The 23,595-nt window shown below is 41.7% G+C and overlaps 3 protein-coding genes across 19 annotated transcripts in view; 2 read left to right on the top strand and 1 right to left on the bottom strand.

Annotated features, from left to right (window-relative positions):
- RUBCN (rubicon autophagy regulator) overlaps window positions 1-335 on the bottom strand; it is a 31,566-nt gene extending 31,231 nt beyond the window's left edge. For 2 of the 3 annotated variants that reach the window (XM_039378048.1, XM_027751032.2), the window contains exon 1: window positions 87-334. In XM_039378048.1, the coding sequence (XP_039233982.1) occupies window positions 87-256 (170 nt within the window). In that variant the 5' untranslated portion in view covers window positions 257-334. Of the gene's footprint in view, window positions 1-86 lie in introns of all 3 variants that reach the window. The other variant, XM_027751030.2, reaches the window with a different exon arrangement.
- Window positions 227-14,350, top strand: FYTTD1 (forty-two-three domain containing 1). Its single transcript, XM_039378063.1, has 9 exons — window positions 227-360; window positions 3,482-3,613; window positions 6,288-6,433; window positions 7,195-7,307; window positions 8,236-8,332; window positions 9,286-9,347; window positions 10,199-10,273; window positions 11,089-11,215; window positions 12,310-14,350. Exons 1-9 carry the CDS (start codon window positions 255-257, stop codon window positions 12,403-12,405), a joined length of 954 nt encoding a protein of 317 aa, XP_039233997.1. The 5' UTR covers window positions 227-254; the 3' UTR covers window positions 12,406-14,350.
- An 857-nt stretch (window positions 14,351-15,207) lies between these two features.
- Window positions 15,208-23,595, top strand: part of LRCH3 (leucine rich repeats and calponin homology domain containing 3) — a 64,396-nt gene continuing 56,008 nt past the window's right edge. For 14 of the 15 annotated variants that reach the window (XR_005562285.1, XM_027751039.2, XM_027751042.2 and 11 more), the window contains exon 1: window positions 15,216-15,418. Coding sequence is in view for 14 of the 15 variants with exons in the window: in XM_027751039.2 (XP_027606840.2) it covers window positions 15,238-15,418 (181 nt within the window). In the remaining variant the exon portion in view is untranslated. Of the gene's footprint in view, window positions 15,419-23,595 lie in introns of all 15 variants that reach the window. The other variant, XM_027751037.2, reaches the window with a different exon arrangement.

The following is a 23,595-nucleotide window of genomic DNA, read 5'->3' on the forward strand; positions in this document are numbered from 1 at the left end:
CGGCTGTCCCTAGAGAAGCCCCTCCTGGGAGCGGCCTCCACCGCCGGCGGTACCCGCCCCCCGGCAGCGCCTCCCGCCCGCCGTACCTGTTCCTCCCGGCAGCCAGGGGGCGCCGTGGTAGAGGGGCGGCCGCGACGCTCCCCGGCACGGGACTCTGTGGCCTGGGCTGGGCGGAGCTGCTGAGCATGCGCGGGGGTGCCGGAGGGGCGGTCCAGGTCTTAGGGAGGTGGTGGCGGCGGGACTTGAGGGCGGCCATGAGTGTGTTTGGGGCTGTGGCACCGCTCCCGGGCTCCTCGGCCGCGGCGGGGACCCGGCACGGCGGCGGCGGCGACAGCCTGGAGAAGATCGACATGTCGTTGGGTGAGGAGCGGGGGTAGGCCTGTCGCTGCGGGGGATGGGGCGGAGGGCTCGGGCTCAACCAAGTGCCGGGGCCGCGGGGGGGCGGAATGAACCATCGGGCTGTGCAGGGCACCGGCGCGGGAGGAACCAACGGGAGCGGGCGGGGGGGACAGGACCCTTCCATAGCGGGAGCGGCGGGGGGCGAGGGTGGCGGCGGGGACGGGGGGGCGGGACCCGTCTGTGTCTCCGGGAGCGGCGCTGCTCCCTGACCCGGGGATCGCGGTCCCGGCTGGGGAAGAGCCGGGACCCCTTTGTGCCGCCTGAGTGTCCGAGCAGGCTGCAGACCAGGGCTTTGCGGGCTTTTGGCCTGGTGAGCCCCTCAGTCCCCGGGCCCTTGGCTGGGTGGCCCTCGGGGAGCGTCCCCAGGGCCTCGCCTGGCGCTCCTAGCTGTAGACGGGTGAGGTTTGGTTGTCTCTCAGCTGGCCTTGCCCTTTTATTCTTCTCAGGTTTGTAAGTCGGCAATGGCAAGTCTCCCGTGTAACCCCTTTGCAGTATAGTATCATCATCCAGCGTGACGTCGCCTCTACCGTGTAGTTTCCTGTGACAGTCTGCCCTGTTCTCCCCTGCCCTCCCATGGCAGGAGGGGGGGGTGTGTTAGGAAGATGCACAGGCTCGTTACAGACCTGCAGGGCTGTGTCTCTCTGGCATGTATGAGAAACTGTCATCCACGCTATAGGTATTTCAGCGAGGTATCTCAGAGTAATTCTGTTCTGCTGCTTTGTACTGAGTCCCCTTAACAGCCGGGGACAATCTGTTTCATTTCTGGAGTGCATCTTCCAGATTAGTTTTATTTAAAAAAAAAAAACTAAAAAATTTGGTTTGTACGCTCCAAGACTGCTCTGTGATGCTACCAGAGTGTGATAGATTGGTGCTGTCAGGAGATGTTATTCAAAAAGAAGAATTACAATGTGAACTGGAATTATTAATGGCAGACTTGGCCTTTGTGGACCACCATAAAATAAGAGGATTTGCACAGTTTTTCCTTCTGTAAATAAACCAGTGGAATTCTTTGCTTTGGCAATGAAGATAACTTGTGAAATGACATTTAGAGTTTGTCTGAATGTGGAGTAGCTTGAGAGCATTCATAGAAAACTATATACCTGTGTTTATTTATAGCACACAACCTTTGTTTGCAGGGTTACTGAGGTAAATAGTTATTGATTCTGAGTGGCTTGTTGTATTTTCATATCTTCTAATGCTAACCTAGCCAAGTCACTGCTGCATTCCTGGCCATTGACTAATAGCAGATTGCAGAGGACTGTTGTAGTGCCATGAGGATGTTTGCTTAAGGTGGTGGTGTGAGCAGGTGTAAAGAGTGTCATCCATGGCTACTGTCCTCAAGTCAAAGCTCCTTGATCTGGTATAAACAAAGAGTAGATGCGGTCCCACATCTGTCCGGGTAGCAAAGGAACTGACACACCCTTAATCGAGGAAATCTTATGATCGAGATCTCAAAGTTGACTAAATTCTCATGTAACAAAGATTAATTGTATTTTTGTTGTGTTATGTGCAGCTCATCTGAAGCTGAGCTTCCAGTTTGATACTGTTCCCAGATGATTCTGCTGTTCCAGCTGTAGGTGTGATCTCTGATCTCAGGCAAGATAGGAGAGTGCTGCAGTGTGTCTCCACTAACAAATGCACAAAGTCCCAAATGTCCTTCATTTCCACAAATAAGAGAGTAACTGAAACTTAAGTCCTTTTGTTAAAAACTTGTAACCCTATGTGCAGCAATATCTGACTTGCGAAAATGGGATTTAAGAGGAAGCACATAAACTGTGAAGCAAGAGCCTATGTTCTCTGAACATGGTGGTTTGTGTCACAGGTCCATAGGAGTGGAAGTAGCCGTTGTGTGGAATTACATGTTCTGCTCTAACAGCTTTGGAAGTCTTAGTTTTTGTTGAACATCACTTTATTTGTGGTGCTATGTTCAAATAACGCTCCTGGCTGAGTACTAATCCTTGCTCTAGGGATAACCCCTTTGGTAAAGAAGATTCTATAGATATCTGACACTGGGTGACCTGTATCCATATTCATTGTCCTAATAGATTTTACCTGAATATTCAATCATATTTGCAGCAAAGTAAGCTGATTTTTGTAGTTTTGGTTTTTACGCTGTTTTCTCTGTTCTACCCCATCTGAGTCCATTTGAACTCAAATGTTATGGGATTACTCTTACAAACAGAGTAACCCCATTCCCGTCTCTCCTTGACTCAGAAAAGGTTGTCCACATGTTTGTGGAGGCTCCCTCTTTATACGTGAAGTCTTTATCAGTTGTGCTCTCAGGACTGAGATGCAGCAAACACAGTTTGACAATTTCCTTTATGGTATTTTTGTGAACAAGATCACAGTCAGATAAAAGCTGCCACACGCAGTTGCTTTACTCTTCTCTTGAGCTGGCTACCAGATCAGTGAAGGAAATCAGGCTGGTGTGGCATGATTTGTACTTGATGGACCTGCTGTTCGCTTTTCATCAGCTTATTCCTTATACCTACTCTAGAACCGATTAATAATTTGTCCAACATTGTTTCCCAGGACAACAGATAAGATGATTGCTTTGGATTGCAAGTACCTGGGGAGAGAAGTCTTCTTTTTTTCCCATCATCTCAGTTTCTGTGAACATCTGAGAGTAATTGGTGGCCCAAGTTCTCTCTATGTGATTTTTCTTAGGTAACTTTTAAAATCAAAGAACTAAGGCTGGAATTGACATTTTGTCTGGAATCTGCAAAGTCTGGGAGTGAGATGGGATTGCTTTTTTTTTAACAGTATACAAAAACTAACGGAGTCATTCAGTTTAAAATTAATGCTGGACTGAATGTGATAATCTTACAAGCCTCTTGAATTTTCTGGGTGTATGCAACTCCTTCCCTTTTTCTAAAGTGCTATAAAGTAAGTATTGTAAGACTAACAGGGACTGGAAGTTTATTGCAATAATGTTTCTAGAACCTTAACTTGTATGTGCTGCCTTTGCAAGATTGACTGGTCTGTTTTCCATGACTCCAGGCTGCTCAGGAGGTTTTATTCAGTATGTCAAATTTTATGCCGTGTGTCAAATTTTTCTTTTTTTTTTTCTTTCTTCTTGCAGATGATATAATTAAGTTGAACAAGAAAGAAGAGAGAAAGCAATATTCTCCCAAAATAAAAAGAGGGCTTCAGCAGAATCAAACTCGACAGTTCAGTCCTCCAGGCTCCAAGTGGGGAATCCGACAGCAGAAGGGTGTGTATGCCAAACGTAATGTGGATTGCACAGTGTCTTTTTTGAGCTGAAATGTAACCTAATGAAATGCGTGGATTGACATGGTCGATTCAGGTGTCTTTCAAATAGTGTCATATACACTTTTGATTATGATTCAGTTTTTTCCTAATCTGTTTATATTTGATTTTGTTTCTGGTTTAGTGTGAGAAAATGATGGACATGTTTGGCCATCAGGGAGCTTGAGGGACTGTCTGACTCAAGGAGGGATTGGCTTTCTTTCTGATTCTTTAGATTTATTTTAATTTTGGAAATTGTGTTGATCCTTTGTCCCTTCTCAGAGATGGACAGAACGAGTGCTTATGCCAAAGCCTGTGCAGTAGGAAACGTGGGGGCCTTGCCAGAACTCAGAGCTTTGTGAAAAAAAGCATATTTATATTTGCTGACTAGAATTCTCTTTGTAGGCCTCCCCAAAATATCTGTTACTGCAGTCTGCAATGCTGGCTCTGGAATATATAAATGAATAGTGCAGAGTCTGAATTGGCTTTTCTTGGTATGAGCTTGGGATGCAAAGAAAGTACTGTGTCAGCCTTCTTAAGCCAGTGTTTTTACAATGGAATACAAAAAGGGGAAAAAAATCATATAGGCAGGGAGTGAAGAGAGGAAAAGTACACAGTAACAGCTTTGCTGTCAGTTCCCCTGAGTAACTGCCAGGTCTTTTTTGATAGACAAGAGATATATTTTAAAATGTTCTCAGGCTTTAGTCAAGTACGTGGCCAGCACCTGCTTGAAGTATAGTCTGGTTTTGCTTACAATTAATTTTGAGAAGTATGTTTTTAGCACTGGATGATCAAAATATGGAAAAATATTGGCTAATCAGGGAGCTTATCACCTCAGTACAAGCTGGTTAGGTGCTTAGATTAAGACATGCAATTTCTTGTTTAGTAGCATTCATTTAAAACAAAGACCCATCTGTCTGGTGTATGTGCAAAGATCCCCATTTTTTCTTTGTCTTGCTTAGTGTTGTAGCAGCAGCTTGTCATTAATGTCTTAGACACAAATGTCTTTGGGCATCAGTGGACTGTCATGTTGTTCAGGGCTCAGGTTGTGTTACTGGTGCATCTCTAATAAATTGATGACAGCGCAGGAAAAAAATTTACATCTCTCAGCCCAAGTGTGAGAATATTTGTGTGGGTGAAGAGTAAGTGATTTTAAGCTGTAGATTATCAAAACATGTAGGCTCTTTTAATGACTGCAGTTGTCAAGTGTAATTGTTTATCATCTAAAGGGCACAAAAGAAACAAGTATTAGAATTTAGAATTTCGGGAGAAACTCGAGCTGAAGCTAAATACAGCTGCCTTGGCAGTTACTTTTCTCTGTTGGAACCTTCCCTGCTTGCCTGCCCCTGTTGTAGGAGAGGTTTTTTTGCAGAGTTGCCAGATTCATGACATATTGAAACATTGTGAATAGCGTTAACTGCTCCCTCCTATACAGTTCCACACATTTTTTTTCCATTGAAAACAAACATGTCTTACATTGTTTTAAAGCAGAAGGAGTCATTAAATAGTTCTTCTGGGCATTCTAGTTATTAGTAGCTAATAACCAGTAGATTTATTGCTGTTCTGGTGCTATTGGAGTTACTCTGATAAATAGCAAATCCTCTGTTTGTGGACAGCTACAGAAACCACAGATGATCAATAGCATTTCATTCCTTGCCAAACTCTCTGGAAAGAAATGAGGACCTTGAGCGGGGACTCTTTTCAGCTTTTTACTTCAGAGAGAGGAACATTGTTCATTTAAATAAAAGTTGTCCTTGGTGATAGACAGAATGCAGCTGCACAAAGCCCTGTGCAGCCTGAGCTGACTTGGAGGTTGTCATTTATTCTGGTTCAGAGGTTGGTCCAGAAACCTCGTGAGGTCTCTTTCAGCCTAAGCAACCCTGCTTCTCAGCTTTTCTCTTAGAAAAGGAGAGCATTTGCTAACCAGCCACAAAATGTGGGTACACATCAGGTCTCCATGGCAGATTGATCTAAACTGGGTTCTGATCTGTGATTTGCCTCATGTGATGGCTCCTGTCTCATGAGGAAGCACAGATTTATTATGAATGCTGTTAAGTGAGATATGTTAAAACTAGATGTGTCTGTTGCTGGAGAGCTGACTCCGTAGGCTAAATGTATTTTGCAGTCTGAGATTCTAGAGGGGGTGATGCTTTGGGACAAAACTGAAGCATGATCTGTATTCATAGCATGAAGATAAATGGTTCCATACAGGGCTAATCCAGCCCTTGTAACTGGAGATACTACAGACCTCAGACTTACAAGCCTTTTATATTCAAAGGCTGCTTTCAATCCTAAGTTTGTCCAGACTGCCATGCAGAGTTCTAATTGAAAACACTTTAAATGTGATGTAATTCATGCACTGTTTAATATGATTCATGCACTGTTTAATATGAACATAGCCAATTGCTATGTTCTTTCTCTGTAAACCACGTCTTGGGAACCTCTGATTGAAATAAATAATCTTTAAAGCTGTTTTTTTGGTTTTTTTTCTTTAAATTAAACTGGTAACTTAAAGTTTCCTGAATGGGGAGGGAGCTGAGGGTTTGTTTGGTTTGGTTTGGTTTTATATTATTCAGTACTCGATGAAGTTCCATTTCACAGTATTTTAAGAATTTTTGAACTTTTTGTGCTTGTTGCAGCTTATGGTAAGAATCGTTTGGGGCGCAGAAAGAAGATAGCAGGGAAGAAGCGTTCTTATGGAGTTATAACAGGCCTGGCAGCCAAGAAAGCACTGGGTTCATACAAAGAAGTCAGTCCTCTGCACAGACAGCCACTGAGTGAGAAGGTAAATAATGCAGTCCTAGTGACTCATGTCAGAACAGGTTAAAAAAATAAAACATAAGTGCATCAGAACAGTGCTACTGAAATATAAAATGGAGACATATGGTACAAGCTTTTATTAAATTGGGGATGTGTTAGCTGAGTTCTTGTTTGTTTTGAGGGGGCTGGATAATGACTAGGTGTGAAAGTAGTTTTTAACACCTAGTTGGGTTGCAAGTCATGAAAATTGAAGTACAGAAGTATATTCTGTGCAAGTATGGAGGGAGTTACTGTATTTTTACAAGAAAAATAAATTGTTTTTGCTACAAACCAATGATTCAGCCAACCTGCAGGTGTTAAGCATGTGCTTACCATTACAAAAATGGAAGTTTTTGTAGAATACTAAACTTCATCAGTAGACTCCCTATTCTGCACTCTTCGAGTGCATTGGTGCCTGTTCCATTCAGTATTGGAGAACGGGGATTGCTTTTGGATTTGTGAAGAAGACTAATTTTAACGACATGTGGAACGTGGATTTTGTCAGTTTAGGGAGATGGAGTAATGAAAAAGTAACTGCTAAGTTCTGCTGCTTTTTCTTTTCTCTCCTGATAATGTGGAAAATAGAGACTTCATGAAAGTGTAGAAGGTATTTTCAAATGACATTAGACTGTGAAAGGTAGGCAAAGCTAAAGGTGTTCTGTATGCAGTTTGTAAATGGAAATTGAAAGAAAAATGTTTGGGTGTGTGCAGTATACATTATGGGGTATATATTTATTGTTTTTTAAGAATGCACAGAGGAATTACCCAGTTTTGAAAAGGAAAACAAACCTGCAGAGACAATCTGAAATGCAGAGAAAACAAGCTCCTGCCCTCAGGAGGACTGCCCCACTGAATAGGAGGTAAAATACCAAGCCTGATTTCTGAACTCTTCTTGGCAACTTTCCATAGGGAGTCTTGTTTGACAGGACCAAGTCAAAGAGAAGACAGTAGGTCCTGGCAGTAGCATTATGGTCAAGGCTACCTTGTGTGTGACATTCTACAAATCTGGAAGCCAAGCGTGGGACAAACATGGTCTCCATACAAAGCCAGATATTTACTACCAGGTAGAGCACTGAGGAAGTACCTCTATTTGTGAGCAGCTGGTATCCTGCCTTGAGTTAGATCATAGGCAGCCTGTATTTGAGCATCCTGGTCTAGGGGGAGGTGTCCCTGGCCATGTCAGAGAGGTTGGAACTTGGAGATCTTTAAGGTCCCTTCCAATCCAAACCATTCTGTGCTTCTATGATTCTGTATGGAAATGGCCAGTGTGAATTTCCATGCCTTTAAAGTGTCGGCCATGGTTTAGTGAACTTCCCAGATGAAATGCCTTTGTGGAAGCTGGTGACACCTACAGCTTCATGGAAGCCATTACACATTTTATTTGTGCTGGAATTAACACCTCTTATAATAAACTGTAACCCAACTCCAGGATGAAAGTTTTCACTGTGTGACTCTATTGTTGAAACTGTAAACAAACTTTCTTTATACATATCAATTTTCTTTTTTCATCTAATTAGCAATGTTTAAAGTGCTGGAGGATCGTGATCAAAGCGAAAAGCAAAATTAATGACCATACTGTCCTGTGACATTAGACAGTGATTTCTCCATTTAGGGGTAACGTGTTTTGTTCCTAGTAGATGAGGAGCTTATCCCAGCTGGAGTGTTCAGCCTCAAAGAGGCAGCACTGCACATGCCCTTGGTTTGGGCACTTTCTTGACTTTCACAGTAGTCTCTCTAAGGGTTATCTGTGGAGCCTTTGATAACTATATTTTTTAATAAATATTACAGGAATAACATGCCATCCACTTTTGTCAGAATTGGAAACAAACTAAATCAGCAGAAAGACACTCGTCAAGCAACTTTCCTGTTTAGAAGGGGCCTGAAGGTAATAAAAATTACTGAAAGCAACAAGAAAATTGTGCCACAGGTTCTAAGCTAACCTGTGACACTGATATTAAGGAATCAACTTCCAGTATCAGATCTGAGTAGAAACTTCAGGTGGACTGGGAGATAGGCACAGATTCTTCTAGGGAAGTGTGCTTGTCCTCTTCAGTTACTGTAATCCATTGAGTCTTGCTTCTCATCCCATTGTAGGTGGGCTATTCTGAGGGGCATGGAACTTGTCAGTGTTTGAGGGGGATTGCAAGGTATTCATTTTTTGCTTAAAACTAAATGTTAGAAAGCACTGTCCAGCTTTCAGAAGTTGCTCTCAGGTAAAGAATAGAGCAGAAATACTTTTCGGAATCTGATTATGATTTAGTTTGTGTTTTTAGTTATTCTGGGGTTATTTTTTTTAGTTATTTAAGTTCTTATTTTAGTTTCTTAGTGATTTATTTCAGGTTTTTTGAGTAAGATCCAAAGAATAGAGGGTGTACTGTGAAAGAAAAGTGGTGGATTTGGTTTTCATTTGTGCCCTCATTCTGCATGTGCCAATGTGTGAGTGTAAGTAGCTGCTGTCTTCCTTACACATGGATTGCAAAATTACAGACAGGCTCAGGAACTAGACAGGTTTTTCTTGCTGGCCTTGTAGCATTTTGGTGTATCTTAGTAAAGTGTATGTTTGCTGGCATAGTCCTCCAAAATGTTGCCACCTGTCTATTGGTTAAGTTACTGTCACTGGTGGTTTTGTTTAAATCATTTTGCACTCTTAAAGTAATTTGTTTCCAATGTCTTACAAATAGGACAGTTATCTTTGAAGACCTGCTGACAGTACAACCCTCTTTGTGCAGAATGTACAAGCAGCTTTAAACCTCTATTTTTGAACTTCTGTATTTCCAGCTGCTATGATAGGAATTGAAACAGTGTTCAAGTCTGGTGTCTGTATTGGTGTGTTTTCAGGTGCAGGCCCAGGTGCAGTCAGCAGATGATCTCGATAATCAGACAGTAAAGAGAACTCGTCAGTAAGTATCTAATTTGGAAAACTTTGGTTTTGTTACTCATGCAATTCTTGTTTTAGCTCAGACTTCCTGGCTATGACAGTTGAATGACGTGGTTTTTTACCCTCTAGGCACATCAAGGAGAGTGACAGTGATCCTCCCCCTATTCTCAGTTATTTACTAAATTATCTTCTAATTTAACCAGGAGGAGTTTGTTTGCATAAGATGCTTGCAGGAATGAGGGGGAAGGTGGTGGCTTCAGAGGATCAGACTAATCTCTAGTACTCATGAATACTGCATGGACTGGAGGAAAAATTCTAATGTCAGTGTTCTCCTTAGCTCTTGCTGTAATTTTCATTTTATTTAATATGCATATAAGCCTATGAAGCACTTTGGAAATGAAAAAGGCAGATGACAAAGTAGACACTCAGCTCTCCCCCCACATATTTTTCCCATATCATTCTGTGCCTGCTGGGCTCTTCACAGTGTGTTTGTTGGGAACACAACAGGCTGAGCAAGCAGCAGGTGCCACAGACTGCAGTCTGTCACCTCGTGGATTTGCTGTGAGGATCATTTTGGCCTCATGTTTGGCAAAAAACCAATTTTTTAAAAAAGTGAACACTTGGGTCAGTGCTGTAGTTCTGGTGCACCTTGACAGAATGTGATCCAACGCTCACCTGAATAGGTTTAGGTGATGTAAAAGCTACAACAGTCAATAGCCCCGTGTCTTGTAACTGCTTGTGGTCTTTGTACTGGCCAACATTCTGAAAGGTTGTACATTCTATACTGGCCAGTGTTTTGGACACACCTTTAAAGATACTCTGACTGAAATTTCTGCAACATTTTTGTAAGTGATTTCTGTTTTTTCAAACTAGGTGGCGAACTTCTACCACAAGTGGAGGGATCCTGACTGTGTCTATTGACAACCCAGGAGCAATCATAACCCCAATGTGAGTTTTCAATTAAGTTTTGAAATGTTCTGAACATAGTGAAATTGCTGCTCTGAGCTGTTTAGCAAGTTCCTAGCAGGTATTTCAGGTGACCTTAAAGTCACAGCTTCTTGTGAAGGCTTTGACATCTGGCCCCTTTTGGAGTGTTTCTGAGCTATATTTAAATAAAATCACCTCTGGATTTCACATGTCATCTCCCAGTTAGGAGCTTGATGTGGTGTACAGAGTGCAAGAGTGGTGGGCTGGTAGATTTTCATCTTGTCTGCCCCTTCCAAATCAGATTGTGTGGCAGCTGTTTTCCTCTTCTATCTGAATGGAAATCAATGAGCACCTGGTTGATGAGTGATGGTAATAGTTCGTCCCCGATTCATAAAAATACTGCTGGAGTTATGCTTAGAGAAAGCATTGCCATATTTGTCTTTGGGAAGTTGATGGTACTGCTGTTTATAGGTGTTGTATTTTTAAAAATGTCTTGAGTAACTTTTTTCATTAGTAGCATTTTATCAGTAAGGAAGACTGTACCAATTTTTTTTTTTTAATGGAAATAATTAACTGCAAATTATGTGTTCGTCAGTAGAATTGAGAGATAAAAAATAAGATGGCTGCCTGCAGGGATACTTGCTGTCTGATAACAATAACAAATGGTCCCTTTTAATAGTTCTGCCTGACTTTTACCTTCTTGAATTTGTGCCTTCCCTCTATTCAGCCAGCCTGATCAAATGGCTTGCTGAAAAATTCATACCTCTGTCAGCATTAAGGCTTTATTGCATAAAACACATATTCATCATGTCCTTTGTAACATTCTTCTTTCACAGTTCCCAGAAATTACGATTAACTCGTACTCCTGTGCCACCATTTCTCATGAAGAGGGACCAATCTGAAGAGAAGAAGATTCCAAAAGGGGTTCCATTGCAGTTTGATATTAACAGTGTTGGAAAACAGGTAAATGCAGTTCCTTTCCATAACCGTGGAATTAGTTCAGGACTGATAAAAGCCAGCGAGGCACCTTCCTCCTTGACTCTCTAGTGACAGAAAGAGGGAACTAGTGACAACTACTTGTTTCCACTTCCAGTTCTTCCACTAACTTGCGATGTAACTTCAAGCAAGTAGCTAAACTCACTGTTCCTGTTCTTCTAGCTCATGTCTTGCACGCCCACTTGATTTAAATGGGATTGAAAATGTTTAATATTCCTTAAAGCCTTCTGGTGTTCCTGCTGTGCTGCTCGTGTCAGCAACTGTGTGTAACTCAGGGATGAGCTGCTTAAACCTGTGTAACCTGCATGGAACCCTGGCAGCTGAATTTTTAAGGCAACTTTTGCTATGCATGTAGGAAAAAAAAATCAAATGTGATGGCATAAAGGCTTGAAAGATGAGCAATTTTTCCCAAGTTTCATGAAGACAGGCAATTTGGGGCAGGAATCCTCATGCTGTCATTGAAGGAATTCTTACAGGTGACGGAGTTAAGTGCTGTTCTTGTAATGAGCTCCTTAGTGCCAGCTGTAGAAAACTGCATGGAGTCAAGGCATTGGTCTGGATCTGTTCCATTCATGAATAAGTATGTCAAAAATAGTCTACTACAGTACTCTAAAATTAATTGAACTTTTGGATTAGACTCCAGCCTGCTGCTGCAACTGGGCGAACTGGAAAGCAGCCTGCATTAACACAGTGAAAAGGACACATTTGTTGAAGTTGCAGAGAATCTGTATGCGGAAACGTGTATTGAAAGTTCCCTTTTTCAGGCTGGCTGTCCTCAGCTTAACCTATCATATTTTTAGGAGGCTTTGAGTTATGACATTGCATACCATGTGTTCTTGATGAATTCTGAGAAATGCAAGCTCTTGAAGTGTAGTCCAATCTGATTTTTAAATAGTGTAGGGAATGATGAAATCAAACCTTCTTTTTAAAAAATCCAAGTGAGGCAATTAAGGAGTCAAGTGGTGATACAGATTGAAGAAAAGGGTATTCTTGACTCCATTACGTTGATTAAAATAACCCAGCATCTTTGAAGTTTATGGTTAAATGGCTTTATTTTTCAGACAGGGATGACGCTGAATGAGCGATTTGGGATCCTGAAGGAGCAGAGAACTGCGCTGTCTCAGAACAAAGGAAGCCGCTTTGTAACAGTGGGCTAAGCTGGCACATGGACTTGGGCACTGACCCCACCGACCTGAGAACCTGAGATACAAGTGGGCAGAAGAACACAGCATATGTCACTGAAATTCTCCAGACATCTTGCTAAGATGGTGGCAGAGCTATCTCTCCTTTTTACTTTTACTTTGAATGGTAAAAGACATGATGCCCTGAGGGAGAAAAAGTGGGAGTGGCACCATCACCTGGTTGGAAAACATTCTGTTGCCCAGCTGATGACAAACACTGGTTTTTGATTCATATCACAATTGAAAAACAAACAAGAATTTTAGAAGTTGTGGGGTTTTTTTTCATTTAGGAGTGCTCAGTATCTGTTCTTTGGCCCCTCTGTTATGGTAATAAGACTGTGTAAAAGTGTTTCATTACAAACCCCATCTTAGGGTTTTTTAGGGACTGCCTATGAGCTCTCCCTTGGACTGCAGTTTGGCACAGAGCCTCAGTCCATGGATACTTTGGTAGTGATGTAGCGGCATTTTTTCATGGGAGCATTGGTTCTGTACTTCTTTGTGCTTTTAAAGTTCTATTTTTTTCCTTTCTTGAAAACTAAATGTTTTGCATCCTCATTTTCACAAATAAAGCTGTTAGCTGAGACCCAAAATACGAAACTGGGATGGAGACTATTCTACCCTTATCCTTAAAAGTGGTCCAGATCGTATATTGTATTGGAGAAGTACTGCAGAGGCAGTATGAGAGTCATTTAGATTACAAACAGCTCAAGTTCATCTTCCTCTGTAAATGGGGTTTGTCTGTCTCCTTTTTTTCTTAAACTTTAGCTTTCTATTTCTTTTCAAAAGGTTTTTCACAAGCTTAATGCAATAACTTCACATTTTTTAATAATTTCACAGGAATAAATACAGCAGTTAACAAGGAAGTCAGCAGTATGGTAGAATTCCTTACCCTCCCAGACACAGGATTGTCATCCTGCGTACCTTGCCCCAGAGGGTTTTTTCTGGCTCTTAGAAATAGCTGGAGGGAAGCAATCTAATGGCACTTGTTTGTGTATACCAAAGAGAGGTAAGATGTGAAGCTGATCCGAAGTGGTCAGACATCTGGAAATTGGCTGAAATTGGGGAATATTGCTGAATGAAAAGCCCTTGGTTTGCCAGCATGTGTAAGGCATTAAGCAGGAGCATGTAGTCACTTGCTTTAAGCTTAGCTCTGTGCATCAGAATCTGCAGGAAGTAACAACCAGGGCCTCCTCAGTCTGAATTTATATAATCCCTAAAAAAGAGGCACTTCTTCAGAATTCCTTAACTGATGAGCCTAGCACTGACCTATAGCAATGAGGTTTAGGTAGAGTCAGGTAAAAAAGTGGTTGTCCTGCTGCATCCAGGAATGTTTATGGTGTTTGAAACAGGTTTTAACTCCTTTTCATGTTCTTGAAGAATTTACATTTGACTTCTGACAATTTGTTTCCTTTTTATCTCAAATTCCAAGTTAACTAGCATATACTGGCAACTTCAACCTTGAAGAGCATTTGACAACAGAAGGGCTTTTTTTATGTATAGGAGTTTTGAAGTCAGAGTGCACTCTGATGCTATATAGTACTTAAACCCTTATTTTTAATGTTGAAAAATATACCTTAGCAGAAGCAAACTAAACGTAATGGTGTTAAGATTTCTTTCTTAATTACTAGTAGGAATTTTTTTTTTAAAAAACTGTCCTACTGTTAGAATTCGAGTAGATAAAGTGTTGTCAGTCATCCTGTTCCAGTGTATACGTTTTCCATGTGCCAGGATGCAACAAAAAAATTCTTTTGCATCAACATAGATGCAAAACATTGATGCAATGCATCAAAAAGTGCTGGTTTGTATTTAATGAGAAGATGCTTTACACTGTACTTTTTGGTATTTTTTGGAGAAGTTATTACATTTGATCTATTCTGAAGCTGTTAATTTTTTTTTTTTTAATAAAAGGTTACAGGTTTCATACTGTCGTGTTCCTGTTATAACCACCTGGGCAATACTCTCGTTATGTGAATTTTCTGATAGCGTGCAAGGGGTTCTTACTGATGAAATCGTTATTAAATGTTCTGAAAAACACAGCAAAAAGCAGCTTAATTTAAAGAGGGCTCATACTCGTTGCCCAGCTTAACACCCTGACAGTTGAGCGCTTCTTGGAGTGGCACCGTGTAGGCTCACGTGCATTTAAATGTATCAGCTACTAATGCATGTTTCATGTCTCACGCAGTGGTTTGGTGTGATTCGAGTGCCAGGTGTGTCAGCCCAAGCACTGGTTGTTGCTGTGACATGTCTTGCTAGCGAGAAGTCGCTGTCGTTTAAATCCTGTGCTACAGGAACATCCCGAGCAGCCACCGCGGCTGTGCCTGGGAGTGCCGTGCTGGCAGGAGGCACGAACAGTGGAAATGCTGCTACAAATTGGTGGTGGAGGAAAAAATACTGCCTGTAAACATATTTGATAAGGTTGCTACTTTTCCCGCCTGGTTGGGATCTGTGCGCCCTATTCTTGGTTTCCTGCCGGAAGGGGTCTGACACACGGCAGCGGTGATCGATGCTCACCCAAAAACCAACCTGTGACCTCCCACCTCGGCGGGTAAACTAGAATTTTTAACCATTTCAGAAGGTGTACAGCCACGTCAGGGGGAGCTGGGCGCCAGATTACCCCAGGGCGAGAGGGAAAAAGCAGCCCCGAAAAAAAGGACGATTCGGGTTAATTAAATATTGACGCGGAGCCCCGCGCGGTCCCTGCGCCCACCGGGCGGTGGCCGCGCATGCGCAGCTGCCGCCCGCGCTGTCATGCGCCGTCGGGCGGGCCGCGGCGGGGAAATGGCGGCGCCGGAGGGCGGCTGTGCTGGGATGCCCGCGGCTTGTCCCGCTCCGCCCGGGCCCTCGGCCCCCGGCTCCTGGAGCCGCTCCTTGGACCGAGCCCTAGAAGAAGCGGCGGCCAGCGGAGCCCTCAGTTTGAGCGGCAGGAAGCTCCGGGACTACCCGCGGGCCAGCGCCGCCAACCACGATCTCAGCGACACCACCCAGGCTGGTAAGGGACGGGGCGTGAATGGGGCGAGGCGGCGGGGGACGGGGGCAGGGGCTCCTCGGAGAGGGACTGGGGGGGCTGCCTGTGCAGGAGAGAGTCTGAGGTGACCGATTTGCTGTTTCTTAGTTCCTTGAAGCCGGTTTCGTCTCCTCCGCCCTTCCTCTCGGCTGAGGCAGGATGGAGGAGCTGTGGCAGGGTTCTCCTTCCTCTGCCCGTCTGATGAGATCTCTCCCGTTTGTTGGGTGTTTTTATTCTTTATCATCTCCGCTCTGAAGTGTTTCCCTTATCGGGGACTCTTTTAAAAAGAGTTGTGAGGTTTTTCTCAGTATTGCTGCTCGCTGATGTGGTTTTAGCCAGCCCTGTTCTTGGTCTGATGTATCTATATGTGAGTGTGTGTATAGACACATAATCTGTCCTGTGCTGCTGACAGGGGAAACCAGCTTTCCCAGAAGAGCTGTCAGGTGTGTGTATGCTAAAGACAACAATTTCTTATAAGCTCTGTAAGCTCTTATACTTTTGTTATTGTAGTTTGAGACAGCCATAAACAAGATATGAAAGGCACTGTGAACACAAGCACATCCCTTTTCTTTCTTTCTCCTGTATAATATGGATTTAAGGATATTAAGGAATATGGAATACTTTATAAGGTATAGTAACCAATGGAGCTGGTTTTATCCCTCTGCTTCTCAGATATATTCATAACAGTAGACTAAAAAGGTATACTTTGCCTCTAAGTACCTTGATCATAAGCAAAAACATATTTATGGAGTGTGTTTATATGTTACTGTATTAAATAGAGAGAAGAGACTTGGGAAACGATGAGACTTTGTGCAGGATGTAGCAGTTTTCTTAATGCATTATATAGAGCAGACTTAGTTGATGTTTATTCTGGTTTTTCAGTTCTATAAGTGAACTAAAAGTAGTTTTAAAAGGTGTCAGTGTGCCATTTGTTTGTAGCTTTGATTGATTCTGATGCAGTCATTTAGATTTATTTTAGTGTCTTGTGTTGAGTTGTAGCTTGAGAGCTTAGAAATAAACTTCAAACATCGCTTTTTTTTCAAGCTACCATGTTTGCTGGTGTGTTGGTTACACTGTCAGTCAAGTTATTCAAAATGGAGCCTCCTTTAAAATGGTCTGACTTTGTACTCTGTCCTGTAACATCCTCTTTATGCAAAAATCTGTCACTAATAAAAAAAAACACCCACAAAAACCCAGGAGATAACTGTGGTTTGCTTGACCTGAACACATCTATAAATAGAAAAGACTTCATGTTGGGGTATAATTTTTTTTTTTGGTACAAATGCAGTGGCTAATCCATAAGCAAATGCAGCACACACATTTGTGAGGGGTTTGAGCTTTTTGTTTATAACACTATTCATTTACTGTACTCTTAAACAATTTGTGGGAATTCTTGTTTCCACCAAGGTTCCCATCTATTGTGATGAATATTTGCATTGTAATTGTTCAAGAAGCATTAAATGCTAATAAGTGGCAGTGCATGCCATACACTTTTGTGCATTTATCATCACAATGAACCTTAGAAAAAAGCTAAAACTGTTCTTAAGTTGTAAGAAGCAAAGCTTATTGAGCGTGGGGGGGACGACACATTCTGTTTAAATTCTCTGTTTTGGAGGCTGCTGTGAATAACTTCATCTTGTGCCTTCTTTTTAGCGTGGTCTGTTCTATGACTTTTTTGTTTGAATAAGGCTGAGCAGTGGCAAAAAAATCCATGCAAGCGTTTCTGACCCCCAGTTTTCAGTTGAGTGCTCAGCTCCAAATTTAATCCACTTCTTTCCCCACATCAGTTTCTTGTGAAACCTGCAATTCTTTTGTATGGGAGTAGCCACAAATTGTGTGATAGAATGTATATGTGTGTTAGGTGTTACAAACACTTACAATAAACACTAAACAACCCCCCAGACTGTAGACTCCCAAGTGCCTTCTACATGCTGTGCCACGAAGACTCCAAGCACACGAAGTGGGACATCTGTGTTTCATAAACATCACTGGAATTACTCCCAAACTACAGAACTGGAGATGAAACAAGGGATGTGCAAACCTTCCTCTTCTTCTGTGCCTGAATAGGCACCTCTCCGGCGTGGGTCATGTTACAGTGGTATAGCTGATCCCCGTTCTTGTGGTAATAAGAGTAATTGCGTGTCACTGTAACCACATCGATGCTCAGGAGGCGGGAATGAATCACATCCCTCATTAATGTAACTATCCTGCCGGAAAACCAGCCTCGAGCCTTAACAGATTCACTGGCCTTGCCTGGAAGCCGCGGTTAACGCGGGTGAACCAGCAAAGCGGGTCAGTAGGAACAGGGTGTTAGAGATTAGAGGCTTGACTGAGTTTAGTTGGGTGCTCTCTGTGGATTTTGAGGTTGGTGATGGGTGATGTCAACCATAAGGTGCATTTTCAGATTTTAAATCAATGAGAAGGTCACATTGCTTTGGATCTTTTAAGGGTTCAGATTTGACCAATACTAATCCTGGTGCTCAAGCTGTAATAGCTTCTAGGTACCATTCTTAACCCCTTACTAAACAGACATCAGAGCCAAGTTTCTGACAGGTGTATCTTGACTTTGGACAAGCATTTGATAAACAGATCGTAGAATCATAGAATATTGTAAGTTGGAAGGAGCCTATGAGAATCATTGAGTCCAACTCTCTGCTCTTAGCAAGGCTACCTAAAGTGAAATCAGGTCAGGTTTGCTGCACTTTCATTCTTGAAGTTAACATAGTATTTCTTTTAGGCATCGGTGGAAGAATTAAGTTCCTCATTAATCATTTGCCTTGGTCACTAAACTTTTCAGTGGAAAGTGGATTCTCTAGTCACATCAGAGCCTCAGCTGCTCTGGGCATAGCCACCCTGCAGATGAAGACCCACATGTGGCTTTTTAAAACAAGATCAGTGCTCAAGGTTATTCTCAGAACTGCTCAGGTAACTTCAGCAGGCAGTAAAGTATTAGTGAGTTTCTGGTTGTTTTGTACTTCAACAGGAATTAGGATCACATAGTGTAAAATCAAACTGAAGGTGGGATTTGTGCTTGAGAGCTTTGGAATGGATTGGTGGGAAGGTGACTCCCTACAGTGTGTGATGCAGTCATCCATCTAACATTCTTGTACGTGTGGGACGGCTCATGTACAAGAAATGCAGTGTAGTAATAACTAATAACTTAGACACTGAAAGAGTATCTCATCCCTTTGTGCTCCTCCCTTACAAATTAATTGGAATTTTAGGAAGTGACTCAGGCTTACAAAGCTCATTGATGATGAAGAACGAGCAAGCTTCATTATCAAATGAAGCTTTTTTTTCCTTTCTCTTTTTCTTTCACACTCTTTCATTTAACAGCCATGATCTCTACCCATTTTAACTGGGTTGAGTTACAAACCATTTGTTCACTCCACTCTTGTTTTCGGCCAGGGAATAGGAAGAGGAAGGGCTATAAACCACCTGAGTTAAATATGAAAGGAAGCATGGTTGCATTTTGCCAGCATTAATGTAGACTGTGATGTCATTATTTGACAGCATTCCCAGTGGCCTAAAGCATACATCAAGCAGAAAAGTTATTTTTCAAACCCTTTGTGACAGCTGTAATTTCCTAAACCACTCACTGTCTACATTTTTAAAGGAGAGAATGGGAATATGTGGGTTTATGCAATTAAAAAAAAAATGGCTGTTTTATGGAAATGAACTAGTGAGATAATTACGTGTTTTGTTTCTGGAATATATTAATAGTGATAAAAGAAAGAATAAAACTGTCTGCTGTGCCTTTTGAATGGCTTTGCCAATAAGGTATCTCTGTAGTTTTGTTCTTAGCAGCTCTCCACAGAAACGGTAAAATCTGACCATAGTGTCAATATAACTTCTATATGCTAAGTGCTTGCATGCATCTAGAAGGTCTGCAGTGACTGTATGAGTGTTCTGTGGTAAAGGGTCTCACTGGTATTTTTCTTTCCTGCCAGAAGTTCAGCTGATATTGCCTGATGAAATGTAAAACAGCTCTAGAACTGCAGTATGGCTCATACAGCAGTGGCCCTGTTTCCCAACATTTGTTCTTAAAGCCACAAAAGCAGAATCCAAGCCAGACTAAAATTAAATAATTGTTTGGGAAAAAACCTCTTCAGGTTACTGTATCCTGAATGTAATTTTATTACGATCTGTAAGATAACTTGGAAGGAAGTGGGATTGGTGTTCAAGTCTCAGGCTATTTGTCAACAGAGTTTACGGTGATGGTATTTAGATTATCTAAAGTTTCACTTTTAAAACTAAGAACCTAACATGTCATTAGGGTCATTCAGAGTCTTTTACTGGCATTTGTGTACTTGTCTCTACCCTTACTAAAACCCAAACAAATACACTGTCCAGAGGTTCTAGTAGCTGTAAGAGCGGGAAGGAGAGAGAATGACAACTTTTCCCCAAACTTTAGACAGTAATGCAACTTGTTCCATTCAGTTGTATTTTTTTGGTCTTAGCTCCTACTTGTGTCAATCCCTTTTTAATTTGATTATTGTTCCCTCTTGTTTCCCTTCTTGTTATGTTTCTGTTATTGAAAAGTCTTGATCTTGTGTGTTCTGTGCATAAATACTGGCAATTCTTAGTCTAGACTAATGGAATTGCCTGAGAGTGGTGCTTTGCTAAGCTGGTAAATTAAGGTCAGTTCTCTTGCCTTTTTTTTTGTTGTTACCCTCGAAATGCCACAAGCAGCGGACTGTTGTAGTTTATGGTTCGTTTTTGTTGGATGTGTTTGGTTTTGATGGAGACCTGAGGCCTTGCAGCAATGCTTAACTCTTCTTGGCACACAGGCAGTCTTTTTGCCTAATGTTTTATGGCAACTGGGAGTCTGAGGTTGTAGTCTAATCCTTGTGGCAATAAAAGCAATACGTGACATTCAGAATGCCTCTGTTATCTTTTAAAGCAAACAATAAAGTCTCACAATCAAAATTTTATAAGTTCTTCTAAGTGGTGTTGGTTTACTTCCCTAGTCTTCCACTTCCTGTCTCCATCGTAATCAGATTTATTTTTTTAATACTGTTTTGTCTGCAAACGCACTTGCAGTTACATTTTTGGGAGATAAATACATAAAAAGTAAGGAGGGAAAGGGTTGATAGGTGAATATATTGAGCCCTGCAGTCACACGAAAGACAAATTAGAATTTAGGAGAAAAGGAAATGTCTGTGTTTCTCTCATGGTGCTTCTAGCCCTGTTCTGCTGTGTCTCTACCTGTGCTTGGAGGTAGCACATTTATATTGGTTAAGTACTCCCTGAAGTCAGTAATAAATGCATGGCCTAATGTGATCCAAGTTCTGTGCTGATGCCAAAAGGGGAAGTTCAGTCTTCATCTCCTGCTGCACAGTCAACACCAGCAATCACAGTGCCTTCCAGCAAGCTGTTTGGTACTTATCTGGCTGAAAGCTCAGCCAATAACTACTTGGATCAAATCCTTGGACAGCTCGCTGTGTTTCCTTGTGTGCCTGAGTGCCAGCAAATGGAAAGGGTGGAAGGACTGTATGGGTGATGAGAATGAGGATCTGTTTTGGCAGATGTGTAAGCCTAGATTGACTTGCATCCATTGTGAAATCACACCTTAACTCTATTTTGTAACCTTTTACCACTGACCTGCTGTACATTTGCTAATTATTTTCTGTAAAACAACATGCTGGACTTTGAGTCAGTGAGCCTAGGAATTTTTTCTTTTACAAGAGGGTTTGCAGAGTTGAATTTCGTTCAGTGAAACTTTACTGCTGACAGATTTGGATCTCATGCTTTCATTTGGCAAAATACATTATTTCATGTAAGTAATTTTAAACTGATGATTTAGGTTTAGATTTAGAATGCAGTAGATGTAATTAGTTTATTCAGTAGAAGAACCATCAGTAAAGAATTAGTTACAACAAACACTGCAGATTGTGTAGCATGTGTTAAAAATAAATATAGCTACCAAAAAGCTATAATTCAATTCAAGGGTTCTTCTCTTTGTGATAACTAATCAGGCTTGGATCTCGTTGTTTCCAATGTTGGGAAAACAACTTGAATGAATTGCAGTTGTGTATTTAGCTGAAGGCATGGGCTATGCAGGGTGCTTTCTTCTGCTGTCACCCCTCTGCAAAGTGGAGGGGTGGAAACCCATTCATGTTAAAAGTGTCTATGTGGTTAGATATGTCAGTGCATTAAAGTATTGCTTTAGTTCTCTGGATTACAGATATTGGGAGAAGATGCAAAGGATAAGACATTGTGGTCTTTTCCTTATAGGATTGTTTTGCCCAAATTAGTACTTCCGTGTATGTGCAGAACAGGGTTTATTTTTCACTTTGAAATCCCCCACATTGTCCCAATAGTCCTTTATTTCAGCTTCCCTTACCATTCTACACTACAAACTGCTGCTTACACTGACAAAGCTCAGAAGTCTCTCTAGAGTGAGACTTCATTTTGTTCTCTCCAAAATGAGGATATGCCAAAAACCCCAACTTGCTGTGCAGCCCAGGTGTTGGCTGCTGGAACATATGGTTTGTAACCACAGTGTGGTCTGTGCAGAGGGCAGCAGGATTAGGGAGCATCTATTCAGTTCCACCCACCACAGTGGGACATTGTTCAATGACCCATGTGAATTTTAGTCCCTTTGTTCAGCTTATTGTTGAAACTTAGCTTTGAATGCAGGAACATGTTATTGTTGCCTTGGGCTTTTGGGTAGTGCTCCAGACTATTGAAAAGGTTTGAAACACTATTTTTCATGTAATTTCTGTGAAGTGAAAGCAAGTAATTTTGTACATCTGAAGCCTGGAATGGTACAACGTTTGAAAGCATTTGCTAATTTGCATACCAAAACTCAAAATACTGAGTGCTGGAACTTTTAGGCAACCAAACTATTTTGGGTTAATTATTTTTAATATTTTTCATCTTAATAAATTCAGATGCCTTGGTGACTTCGCAGGAGTACTGGAAATCAAGCCCAACATCTAGAAAAATGGAAATATGTGATTAATTACCACCTATGGAAAGATTAGTTTAGAAGATTTGCTTAGCATTACGAAGGAAATATATGGCACTGACAACATGCAATCTGTTTTTCCAAGGCAGCATTTACTACCTTTCAGGTTAACCATCCCTTTTTCTTTCTGTAATTCCCTGGTTTTTTTCCCCTAATGTTTTTTCAGCAACACTGTCTTTGATAAGACTGTTACTGTGATCAGTCCTGATTCCTAGAGTAATTTCATCTTGGCTGAAAAAAATCTACTTGAACAGAAAAATCTTGAAGAAAATGAGAAGTAGTATGTGGTTGTTAATTAAAGACATGTGGACAGTAGATATGCTCAGGAAATGAGCAATTAAAGTTATGTGGGCACCTCTGATGACAGACTATACTGTCTATGTGCTTGATTCAGCAGCGTTACGTAAGATTTTAATTGAGTTTTCGCTGTACAGAATATCAGTGTGTCTTCCAGTTTACCTTCCTAATGCTGAATTCTAAATTCAGGTTGAATTTTAGTCAGAGATGCAAGCTGAATTTTCTAGGTTCTGGTCCATCCCTGTGACTCATCGGGACAATTCAAACCTTTACGTCCATCAGGTTTCTCTTACGTGAGCCGACAAGATAGGAGGAGGTTGACATTCCCTGGAACCTGATTGTAGAGTGGGATGCTGTACATCTGAGTTGTTCAGATGTTTGAGGGCAGAGGAGTGCTGGTGTGAGCAGGTTTTGGGTTCTGCAATTGGGTGTTCTGAAGGGGGTTGTGCTCTACCAGGTTGGGGTTCCTCCCTGTGTTCATGTCACATGTCTCGTTCTCAGCAATATGTTGTTCTCAGTTCTGTCTCTTCTGCCCCAATTTTTTTTTCCCCATCTCCTTCATCCCAGTTTCCATGTCTTAACCTTTTCTCCTTTCCTCGTTAATCTTGCCCTGTCTCAAGTGCCTCTCTCATTGCCAACTCCATTCTTCTCATCCAAGTTGTTAGGACAATAAAAAGAGGAGTAACTGGTATCCTGACATTTGGTACAAAATTCCTTTTAAATCCGAGGAGAACATTAATTTTAGGGTGCTGATGAGACAAGTCGCAATTTAAACTTGCTTAATTCATTCTTGCCATTATTTATGGTCATACTTATTACCATTATTTATGGTCATATATATTACCCCTTAGTTCAGTCATAGACCAAGGCTTTTACTGGTCTTTGAGCTGGT

This window comes from Pipra filicauda, unplaced genomic scaffold, assembly GCF_003945595.2.
Source record: "Pipra filicauda isolate LSUMZ 115617 unplaced genomic scaffold, ASM394559v2 scaffold98_size3848907_pilon, whole genome shotgun sequence".
Classification (NCBI taxonomy): Eukaryota; Metazoa; Chordata; class Aves; order Passeriformes; family Pipridae; genus Pipra; species Pipra filicauda.